The sequence below is a fragment of the Barbatula barbatula genome (genome assembly GCF_947034865.1).
Source record: "Barbatula barbatula genome assembly, chromosome: 23".
Classification (NCBI taxonomy): domain Eukaryota; kingdom Metazoa; phylum Chordata; class Actinopteri; order Cypriniformes; family Nemacheilidae; genus Barbatula; species Barbatula barbatula.
In genome coordinates this window covers 16047707-16059983 of record NC_136786.1, presented here as the reverse complement: position 1 = coordinate 16059983, position 12277 = coordinate 16047707, and the positions used below count along the sequence as shown (strand labels likewise).

At 41.2% G+C, this 12277-nt stretch overlaps 1 protein-coding gene across 1 annotated transcript; it reads right to left on the bottom strand.

Annotated features, from left to right (window-relative positions):
- Positions 1-1845: 1845 nt before the first annotated feature.
- Positions 1846-11898, bottom strand: tnk2a (tyrosine kinase, non-receptor, 2a). Its single transcript, XM_079447302.1, has 18 exons — positions 11704-11898; positions 10588-10666; positions 9386-9435; positions 9117-9294; positions 8891-8961; positions 8345-8563; positions 8038-8190; positions 7676-7953; positions 7431-7557; positions 7194-7340; positions 7024-7118; positions 6472-6666; positions 5894-5985; positions 5704-5748; positions 4237-5606; positions 4064-4159; positions 3837-3964; positions 1846-3248 (listed from the first exon to the last, which is right to left on the bottom strand). The coding sequence occupies exons 3-18, from the start codon at positions 9431-9433 to the stop codon at positions 3242-3244; spliced, it is 3249 nt and encodes a 1082-aa protein (XP_079303428.1). The 5' UTR covers positions 9434-9435; positions 10588-10666; positions 11704-11898; the 3' UTR covers positions 1846-3241.
- Positions 11899-12277: the final 379 nt, after the last annotated feature.

Below are 12277 nucleotides of genomic sequence, written 5' to 3'. Positions count from 1 at the left end.
GAAGCACAGCTTTGTTTACAACACAAGTGCTATCGATCGGACAGAAAATCTCAGCCGTCTGAGATGTTTCTGTGATAGTGGTCGGCAGAAGCTTGAACTGCATGTGGCTGAAGTAAACAGATTTGACTTGTGGCGTCTGATCCTAATATTACACATATGAATGTGGTGGGGCTTTTTCGCTAAGAAATAAACTTTGATCTTTGATACCAGAGCTGATCAGACGTCCGTTTGTCATAGTTAATTTAGATAAACATAACTGGAAACAATTTTTTTTCTACATTTTACATTTACATTTATACATTTGGCAGACGCTTTTATCCAAAGCAACTTACTGAAATACAAAGCTCTGTATACTGTGGTAGGCTATATGAGACCAGTTTTATTGCACTTATGCTTTTTGTTGTCCTCATATTGGTAAATGTAATCATGCATCATCAAATCACGCGCATGACATCAAGTATGTCAAAATAATCAAATAAATTTTAATGATCAGATGTGAAGTCTATAAATCGCAAATGATCGTGATCTTGCACACAGCAAACGGTATCAGATCTCAGACAAGCAAAAGTGCGCAGCCTACGTCTGCTCAGCACTTTTCCACATCTTTACCATCAAATCTGTGCGTAGGCACGTTTTTATAAATGAAGCCTCATATATATATATATATATATATTTATTTTCACACTTTTTTTCCACAGGCACGGTAAACCTAGTAACTTAAGACAAACGTCTTGTTTTTCTTGGGTATTTCTGAAAATCTAAATGAAGCACACTTTCAGGATCTCAGTATTGACTCTGAATTGATTTAACAGGGGACAGGGAGGAAATCCACCGACGCTATCACATGCACGACCACTGAGCTTAAAGTGTTAGACGAAAATTCTGTCATCATTTACTCACCTCCTTGTCATTTCAAACCTGTATGACTTTCTACCTTCCGCAGAACAGAACAATAGAAGTAAATGGGTGTCACCACTGTTCGGTTATCAACATTCTTCAAAATATCTTCGTTTGAAAAATCATACAGGAAAGTCATACAGGTTTGAAATGACGAGAGTAAATGATGACAGAATTACAATTTTGGGTGACTAAACTGATAATGTATTTTTATATCTTTTAAAAAAGAACAATTTTGAGAATAATTTTGCTTGGGCAAGTATAACTTGTTATTTTGTTAGTCTGAAATTGCACAGATGTGTATTTCTTGTAGATGTGTGTAACACATGGGCCTGGTTTCACAGACAAGCCCAGGCTTATCTTAAACCAGGACTAAACCTTAGTTGGATAGGATATTACAGCCACTTTTCTAAAAATGCTTTAGAAAGAAACATTACCTGTGTGTATCTTTAGCCAAAACAATGGCACATATTCTATGATATGTAAGGGCAATTCATTTTCAGTTGAGACAGCTCAATCATTCATTTAAATCTGGGACTAATGTTCCTAGTCAAGATAAATATACATTAACAAGTTGGGATCCAGTCAAATTTAGGGGCTACAATAAAACAATTTTCTAAACTAAAATAACATTTAAAGCAATTCTGTTGGTGAGATCAGAGAGACCTCAAATTTGTAAAGGGTCTAAATAATACAGATCTCTTAAATATCATCTATTTAGTCAACAGACTAATGATAAATTAGAGAGTCTTGAACACATGTATAAGTTATATAATTCCACATCATCATACTGACATCTTATAGTGAATTCGGGGCAGAAATGATTTCATTATATTTTTAACGTACGTCAGTGGTAAAAGAGTTCCAGTATATGGATGTGATCAGTAAGGTGTATGTCCATTTAAGCACCAAACTTATTCAGTTTACCAAAAAGAATGCAATCCCTATGACAAGTTTTAACGATTTAATTTATTACAAAAATACAGATAAATAAGTATACAATACACATGTATAAAGCTTTCACAATAAGCCCATCATTCTGCCTACCACTTCAGAAAGAGTGGAGTGAACTCTACATGATGAGGTGAGCACTGACACAGGCTATATTTTAAAAACTGTATCGCACCAACAATTGCATAGACATGTACACAAAACAAGTGCAATAAACGCCAGTTATAAGCATCTGGAAACAGAGATGATGAACATTACAAAGCACACAGATGCATAGCCGAAGCCTCTGTGTGTGATTGATTCAAAGTGTGTGACGCGTAACTGTAAATGATCAACACAGTTAAATTAACTACTTTCTAATAGAAGACCAAAGCACATTAAGGCTGTTATAGGCTACCATTCCATGTGTATAACAAATGCTTTTCTTTATAATAATACATGCGATCCACTCTTTGCGGAAAGTTAAATTTCAATCAAGTTTTGAAACCTGCGTTCACTTATCCGAAACTAAAAAGCTTGTTCTTCATTCAAAGCGGCAGCTGAAGCAGTGACTGTGTAAACAAATGAAAGAACATAACATGTCTTTGGTGGTTTGGTGATTAAACACAAGAGACTGAAGACTTCTGGCGAAGAAATTAAATTAATAAATACAATAAATATTGTAGTCATGGCACATGAAAAATGGACCACTGAAAATACTGAAAATCTAGCGAAAGCTCATAAGCATCAAGGAGATCTGTGTTCAGCATGCAACTACATGAACCAGAGTTAACTGGAGGACTGGAGTGTTAGGCCTGTTTCATACGTCACTGTAGCAGCACGTTAAACTTTCACGCTGCATCAGAGAACTGTAGTGCAATATACAAAATACAATTATTTCTATGTATGCACATGAAGCATTCATTTTGAAAAACGGCATAAATTAAATAAGCATTTACATTACACTTCAAATGAGAGTTTTATACAAACGCTCCTTATTTTCTACTGATTTCAGCACACAATAAAACCAAAAGGCTCTGACTATACCTATACTGTATACGCTTCGGCTAAGCAGTGCCACACTGCCGATTTGTGTTAAACAGGACTAATACAGGTCCATACATCCAACGTTTTTTGTGCTAGCGCAACGTCTTTACACTTAATACACTGAATAAACTGCAGGCACACCTCAGACTGAAGAAAGAAGTCTTGGAAAATCACGACATATGCAGTCAAGCAATGAATTTGAAAACGTACTAAGCAGGCGTTGGGTACAACAAACCTTGTACGCTGTCCCTTTTTGTTTTTCCACAATATTTTATGTCAAGCAAGTGAACTGTGCATTTTTTATAAGCACTACTGACTGATGTGGCATCTGTGAAGCTTGATTATCATTGGCTCCATCCTCTTACTGTTAGAACCTGACACACACAATAAAGAGATTTAAGCATGAAATGCACTTGATAAGCCCCGATACCGTATAAACAGTAACACTTTACGAAAAGCTTGTATTTGTTAACATTTTAAAAATGACAATGTTTAATTTTAAAAATGTATTAGTGAAGGCTGAAATCAACAACAAAGATTCATAAATGCTGTAGGAGTATTGCTTACTGTTAGTTTGTGTTCACTAATTTACTTACGCTTATTGCGTAAACGCTCACACTTCAGTATAGGGGGGCAATTCTCGCTATTAACAAACCATTAACTACGACTTTTCCCCCAATAAACTCTACATTTGTTGATTATTAATAGTTAGTAAGGTAGTTGTTAGGTTTAGGTATTGGGTAGGATTGGGGATGTAGAATATGGTCATTGAGAATATGTGCTTTATAAGTACTAATAAACAGCCAATATGCCAATAATAAACATGCTACTAACAACTAGTTAGTAGTGAGAATTGCCCCCTATACGGAAGTGTTACCAATGTTAACAAATACAACCTTATAGTAAAGTCTTACCATATAAACTAGAATCATGTACAGGTATATGCAAGTAAACTACTGTACCTTTGTCTAGATGGACTATAGGAATCCAGCATTTGGATGCTGGCCTGCTCCAGATTCCAGCCACATCGCTCCAGAACTTCCACACATTCAGCTCGAGGCTTCAGACCGAGTCGGAACAGCTGCTCCACCTACATCAAAAAACAAAATCATATACAACTGCTACAAGGATCCATCACTAAACCACACGTACCCTTCTCCTCCGAAATAAAACAAACAGACTCCTGTACCTTCAAGTATTTCACAGACTCCTGAACGTTCCAACTGTGAGTCTGAAGGGCCGTTTGACACTCCTCTACAGTAACGCCATGTACCGCCTCCTGAACCTACAAACACAGAACCCTGCCCATAAATCACCACGACACAACATTATTCATTGGTTTTATAAATGGCATTTTCTCACCTGTTGTAGTGGGACACGGCTGTAGACACCGGATTGTGCGGATGTACTACTCGGCCATGCCAGACTTTGTGAGCTTCCGCTGTTAGGTGAAGGCAGGGAATTACTGACTTGATGTTGAACCATGGGCCTCACGGTGGCCATATTTGCAGTTCTTTTTTCATCATTTCCCTCTGGGTCCTTCACGAACCGACCAAACCTCTCCATATATGCTGGTTTCTCTGGTAGAAGATAATAATGAGTAGTGGTGGCCTTCACACTGCCATAAACTGAAGGCAGGATGGGGCTCTTTGCCTGAGTCTGTCTTATGTCAGTTGAGCCATATTTGGAACTGGTGGTGGTGGATGTCGACGTGGATGAGGTTGTAGAGGAGCTGGAGGGCGCTGATGAGTATGACGATGGGGATAGGCAAGAACCTAGCGACCCGACGCAGCAAAGGCTAGATCTTTGTTGAGGTGAGTCGACCTGTTGTGCCATAGGACTTGGAGCCCGTGAGTTGGGCTGGGATACGGCGTGATCCCTTGGGGGTATCTGAGGTGGACAACGGCTCACATCGTCGTGGTCACCAAGTGAGACAGAAAGCCTGCTGCCGTATATTCCTGCCCGCCTAGAGGGCCGTATGGGTGGGATGGGGATTCTAGGGGGGAGCTGAGGCTTGTCCTCATACGAGGAGGGCAGGATGATCTGGCGGTGGGGTGTGAGAGTTGAAGGCATGAGAAGTGGTGAAGACGGAAGGGAACGTCCCGTGGGAGGGACCCGAAGCTTCACCATCACCTCCTTCTGGAGCTCCTTAAAGATGTCTGCCGATTGTGAAAATGAGTGGCTCTCCTCAATCCGTTTGGATGGTAGAAAGAGGTTGTCCTCTATGCTGTGCTTATGGTCGGTTTTAACGTCGTCTTCTGATCGCATCTCCTTACCTGCGGCGTCTCCCTGCGTCGCAGATGCATTTATGAACCGCACCTCAAAGTCTTCCTGCTCCTCACACTCCACAGCCACCTCGTCGTACGCCGGGAGAGGAGGAAGGGGACGCACGTCCCAATCCACCACCGGTGTGGGGTCCAAGGGGTTAGGCAGGGAACGGTTGGGGCTCTGCAGTGGTGCCATGTCCAGGATGGAAGCAGCGGAGGACAGGATTGGTTGTGGCGTGCTGGGATTGGGTGTCTCTGTAATGGGGGAGGGCGAGGTGGAGCTGAAGCTGTCGTCTCCAAAGTCAATAAGGGAGACTTCGCTGAGGTGGTCCCTGGGGCTGGTGCTTTCCCAAGGACGGAGACGCAAACCCAGGTATGTGGGGGTTTTAAGAGAAAGCTTCTTCACACCCGTCACTATCAGGTCATCGTCGTCGTCATCATCAAGCACAGAATCGTAAAACGGTTCTGGGAACATCAATAAAACCTCTACAATCAAGGGAAAAGGGGCAAGAAAGACAAATTCTACCAGAGATTCTCAAAGAGGAAAAGAAATGGATCTTACTCTTAAGAAGAACTGCTGGCTTAGGAGGCCTAGGAGGAGGTAGTTCTGACACAGATAAAAACCAAAGATAAGAAATAGAAGACAGATGGAAAGCGTAAAACAGAATATGTGATGAATTTAAAGAAGAGCAGAATGTTGTGGATAACAGAACAGTTGAGCACCAGCTCAGTAAGATCAAGTGGTTGTTTACTTTTTGACCGGTTTGGCAGTTTGGTAGGCTTGGCTGAAGTCGAATCAAACCCAAGAACATCCGGAGGATCCATGGGATTGCCAAGGTACAGGCTGAACAAAAAGCACAAAGAATGTGGTAAGCAAATAAGCAAACCTCCACATAAACTCCAGTCAATTCCAAAGTTTATCAGTTTTTCACATGATTGTTCACCCGAAAATGTCTCAATTTACTCACCCTCGGATTGTTCCAAACCTATATACATTTCTTTGTTCTGCACAATGAAAGATATTAGTAAGAATGTCACTCATCAAACAAATCTCATCCCCTATTGACTCCCATAGTCTTTATTTTTCTTACTATGGCAGTAAATGGGGAATGAGATCTGTTTGGTTACCGGCATTCTTCCAAATATCTTCCTTTATGTTTAGCAGAACAAAGAAATGTATACAGGTTTGAAACAATCTCAGGGTGAGTAAATAATAGCAGAGTTTTCCTTTTTGGGTGAACTATCCCTTTGAAATAACACATTGCTGCCATCTAGTGGTGAAAGCAGGTAAAGCTGAGAGGTCAATGAGAAAGAACTGCTAGTGTCTTACTCGTCGATCTTGTCCGGGGCGCCCCAGCTGCGGTGCGGGTCTGTGTCTCCGTGTCCTGTGTGGATGAAACTGTGTTTCAGAGGTCGGCTGATGTCCTGAGCAGACAGGCCAGCCACAGAGGTCACCACATTTCTGGGGAACTGTCCCACTTTCAAAGTCTGTCTGTTCTGACCCCTCCACCAGTAGTTCTCCGCCCTGCACCAAAGAGAAAATTATTATATAAAACAGATGTAAATATACAAAGAGTCCAATTATTATGATTACCAGCGATTATGTTTTGAAATAACTGATGTGCTGTTGTTAACATGCCTTGTTTAGAAGCTACACAAACTAGATTCACCTAGATGATGTGACATGCTATCATGATGTACACTAGAGGTATTTGAAGGACTGAGTGTTTTCATCTAACCTGTAAGTATAATTATTATGTACTTTGTCTAAGAATGTACTTTCACATTTTGCAGAAAGGCAGACCTTTAATGTGCATTCATGTCTCTGACAGCTGGGTAACCCAAATCTAAATGAAAGAAAAGGCAAAGGTGACATGCAGACCTGCCCTCGATGATGGTGATGATGTCATTGGCATGGATTTTAAGTTTGTCGGGCTCGTCAAAGTCCTGGAGTGCCCTCATGTCTGTGGGCATTGTCTACAAACAAGTTGCAACTTTAATATGAGAACAACATAATATAAAACCAGTTCAAGTTATCATCTGACATCTCACCTCGACCAGAAAGTCCCTGAGGGACACAAATGTCGGTCTGTCCTCTGGTTTGGGTGACCAGCATTGTAGCATGACATTATAAATGTCCTGCGGACAGTCTTCTGGTTTGATAAGCCTCTCTCCCTCCCTATCGATCTTGTGAAGAATCTATACAGGAGGACACACACACAACATATCTATAGCTAACTTGTACAGCCACATATATTGTTTAGGGTCAGGTGCTGCATGTGTGTATACCTGGCTACCATTGAGCCCAATCCATGGCTCTTGACCGTGAGTGAACATTTCCCACAATGTTACTCCAAACATCCAAGTGTCACTGGCATGGGAGAAGGTACGTGTCTTCAAGCTCTCTGGAGCACACCTGGGAAAAAGGGGATGTCAAAAAGACATGGAGAAAATAAATAGAAACGTGAAAGTAAATTGACAAAAAAAAGACTGGAGACAATAAATAGAAACGTGAAAGTAAATTGAGTTCTAACCAGGCAAAAGGGACTTTGTGGTGTTCCTGCATGACGTAATGATCATCGTTTTTAGGCAGGGCTCTCATGAGACCAAAGTCACCGATCTTGATGAGGTCATTGGAGGCTAAAAGGATGTTGCGTGCTGCCAGGTCTCTGTGGATAAACCGCCGGGACTCTAGGTACGCCATGCCACAGGCGATCTGAACGGTGTAACGGCACAGCACTGATATCAATATATGACCCTGTCGCTTCCTCAGGCGGTCCAATAAAGAACCCAAAGGGGCAAGTTCTGTCACCTGAAACAAAAATGAAAAGATTTTTTAGATATTTGTTACTAAATAATCACGTTATTAGTGTTGCGGATGATTCTCCGTCCTCACCATCTTCATGGGGTGCGTAAGGACGACGCCATACAGGCGAATGAGATTATGGTGATCAAGGGAGTGCATGGCATTCACTTCCCTAATGAAGTCATCTAGACCATCACCCTGCTCCAGCAGATCAGTCTTCAGGCACTTCACGGCCACATTCAGCTTCAACACAGACGAAGTGCACATTTACATTTTATACAGTGCATACTGAATATAAATGTTTTTTGGCATGGGTGTTCAAACGACAACCTTTGCGCTGCCAATGCAATGTTTTTCAATATGAGCTCCGGGAAAATAATTATTTGGAGTTTCTTACGACTCTTCCTGAGGGCGCTTGCCATTCTCCACGTTTCACCACTCCAAAGGATCCATCTCCTAGTTTCTCATTGAGAGTGAGGTCTCTGTCACTGATAAGGCAGGTGAGATCTGCCGGCTGGCCTTCTGGCTGTGCCGGGGAGGGGGATAAACTTCGGAGTGATGTTGCATCAGAATCGGGTCGCTTCCCGGTGAATACCTGCTGGCCCAAGCACAGAGACTACGGCTGAGGGTGATTCTACCTGCCTCTGTCTGCAAGGTGTGTGAATGCCAGACCTATTTCCCAAAGTATCTTTAAGGTGATTGTGATACACTGTAGCAGATGTTCTCAAAGATTTTAAGGTACATTTACATTTAGTCATTTATCCAAAGCTACTTACAGATGAGGAAACATTGGAAGCAATTATAACAACATAGGCAACAAAATACATAAGCGCATCAAACTAGTCCATTAAAGCCTAGCACAGTATACAAAGCTAAGAATAGTTACAATTCTGACGAAAGAGCTTTTAAAGGAACAGTTCACTGGTTCAAATCCACACCATACCTTGCTCATCCACGACTTGCGCTTACACATGGCCCTTCTTCTTTTCACTGCATCCCAGAGACGCCTCTGTCCTACAGAACCACAAACACACAGCAACAATAATAGGAACCCAAAGCTGAAATGCACAGCGAGATAACTTTCTACTTGCTTGCACTAAAGCACATTAAAACTCTTTCCAAGAGCAGTTTTGTTGTTCATAATTATCATTTATATCATTTTCATTCACCTGGGCGGCCCATGCCAATTTTTTCAAGGTCCTCGTTTTTGACATAGTCAAAGTGCGAGAGGCGTGTGACATTGAGGTCGTCACGGATACGCAGGAAGTACTGCTGGAGCTGCACATCGGTCAGCAGCTCCGTGAGCCATTCTGTCCCCTCGTCTGACTGCATCTCCACACAGTCTACCTGCACACACACACACACACACACACAAATTACAGCAAAGCATTATTCATGCAAACAGAATTCCAAAATATCAGTAAATGTTGTATTTTACCTCGTCTTTCACATTATAGTGCCTCTGGTAATCTGAGGCAGTCGCCATTTCTGTGTGTAAAGCAAAGATTTTAGTGAGTGTGTGTGAGCAAATCGCACTCCCTCAGGGTGCGTCCCGTTTTCACAGTAAACTGTCGAGCTTCTCCTCTGATATGCAAGATATTTCGGTCTGATTCTCACTCCCATCAGCAGCTCGAAACTCTCTTTCGCAAGCTAAAGTTACAGAGAGAATAAAACGTGTAATTTGATTCTGTGGCCGTACAACAGTCTTGTGTGAGTCTTCTGTTGCAAAACCTTCTGAGAATGAATGTCAAAGATTATTCCCACCCTTCTGGATTCACGTTTTTTGTGTGCTAACTGATTGTGCCATGAATCCAGCTAACTGCAGCATCGTCCGGTTTTCCAAACAAAATGTCAACATCCGCCCTCCGTGTTCATCATCTTAAGTCTCCTGTCTGGGTCTGATGAATAAAAAGGCTTGTCAATAGCCCGTCTTGAGTCTTTTTGATCCGCTTTTAGTCTCTCGTCACGAAAGCTGCGTTGTGTTTTCTCTTGCTGAGTCACTGAGAGCTGCAGTACGAGTGAGGCAGACCTCAAAACACTTGCTCTCTGTCAGCATCTACCTGGAAATACTACCGTCTGAAGCTGAAATCTCAGTACGAATTACAAGTCCGGCATACTCAACTAGTACTGCAATGAAAGAAATGAAGCATCTAGGAAAACAGCAATGACCTCATTATACAAATATATTTAAATATAGAATGACAAAATTGACCAATCAGAAGCGATTAATATACATGCATGGAGAAAGACATGCTGACCCATTCATTACGGATGATAATGCGGTCTACCATGCGAGTAAGAGGCAGAATAAATGAGAGAGAAAGTGCGCTCGTGTGAGTTTCCAAACACCATGAATGAAAGTAGTTTGCCCACAGACTCAAACATATATTCACACTCTGTCTCTAAACACACAAACCATCATAAACTGAGGTTGATGACGGAACATCATCACCATGTCAGTGACGCAACTACCCTTAGTAACTAGAGCATGACTAAGAGGAGTCAACAGATGGCTTTGCCATCTCAAACCCACCCACATGCCCCATATACAAACATTTGGACATTATTTATGCTTTTCAAAATTCTAGATACAAACCTGTTTTTAGCTACAGATGAAATCATATCCAGAAGTGGTCTTACCAAGCTATTGGTCAGTCCTGGGGTCTTCAGACAATGTCTTCTGAATTCAGACAGGTGTCAGGGATGATCCTCCTGCATCCTGTGTTTGATAGGCACATGAATTCAAGGGTTCCCTCAGTGTAATAAACATTTAACTGCAAAAAATACATATGGAGGCCTACATGACTCATGTCACGGAGGGTGAGCGAGCATCCATAACCTATGTCTGTCGTGTCAAACATTTTGCTGCTGTCCTTTTGAAACCTCGTATCTCCATATTTCGTGTTTTTATTTTTAGCCATAAATCATCATTATTAGTCTCTCTTTATGCTTGTCACTGGGTTTTGCAATGATCTTACAAATAAAAACTATTGCTTGTTAACTATGAAAACAAAAGGTGTTTTTTGAGGCCATTACAGTGCACACATCAGTTTCCAAAAGCAAGACAGTTCCCAGGTCTATTGTTTTGTGTAGAAGGGTGATAGAAAGGCTTCTTTTACATTTAAAAATAGATAGAAAACCCTGAATTTGAAGATTTTGTAGTTTTGTTTATAAATGTAACAAAAACATTGCTAAAAGACAAGATCATATTGTATTAAACACTAAACTATGATGGTCTTGTTAATCTCTATTGGTAACGGGTTGGTATACATTGGTGGGATGTTACCTGATGGATGAGAACCGACACCATTAAATGCTAATGGTTTAAGGCCCAAAACACACCACCTAAAGGAATTTAATGGTTTTAATGTCACAGAGCTTCATAACGGTACCTGTAATGGAAACCATCGTGATTTTTCACCAGGAAAATCACTGTCGTTCAAGGCCTCTCGTGAAATGTTGCTTTAAATCATTATTTTAAAATTAAACACACATGGAACATAAATACGAGTCGATAACTAGGAAACCAATCGTGTACGAAACAGTCGCTAACACAGCAAACGCGTAACGTCACATCGTTTATCTAGTCAGCGCGTTTTACATTTAAGCCAACGACCACTATACAAATGAGACGTTGAGACATTCATTGCAAACGTAAGGTGATTTTATATTGCAGTTACAATCAAGCACATTAAAATGTGGATCAGGACCACTGAGCGAGTGCGTTGTAATGATGCAGCAATAGGATGCGGTTACCTGCGGTGCTTCCCGATCACCTCGGTCCCATATCTCGCATATGCGGTTTTAAGCAAAGGATTTGTACAGGCAGACAGGTCATTTACTCGGACATCACTTGTAATTTTAATGAAAGACAAGTAGCTTCTTAGCGGCTGTAATCCTTCAGCTTGTTCAGCATTCTGGATTGATCCGTTTCTTAAAGGGACAGCGCACGTTCACCAGCACACAGAGGGGGCGGGGTCTCACTAACAGTGCGGTTCAAAACATGGTGTTTATGTTCTTAAGCTTATTCAAAAAAATGTAAATAATATATTTTAATAGGAGGACAAATGTCCCATAACGGATTTGATGTTTAAGCTTCACTATATTTGTAAAGTAAGACCATTCTGTAAAACAGTAGCCAAAAGCTGTACATGTCGTACTGTACAGTAATCCAAGTAGCCTTCTACACAATACCACAGGCTTTTTGAAAACATTTATTTATGAACAATTAAGTGACTTATTGTACTTATTGGCACAATATAGGTAATTGTCACTTCGCTTTGTCCATTTATAATGGCTGTGCTGGTAAAGCCTATGTTTTACTGCATTG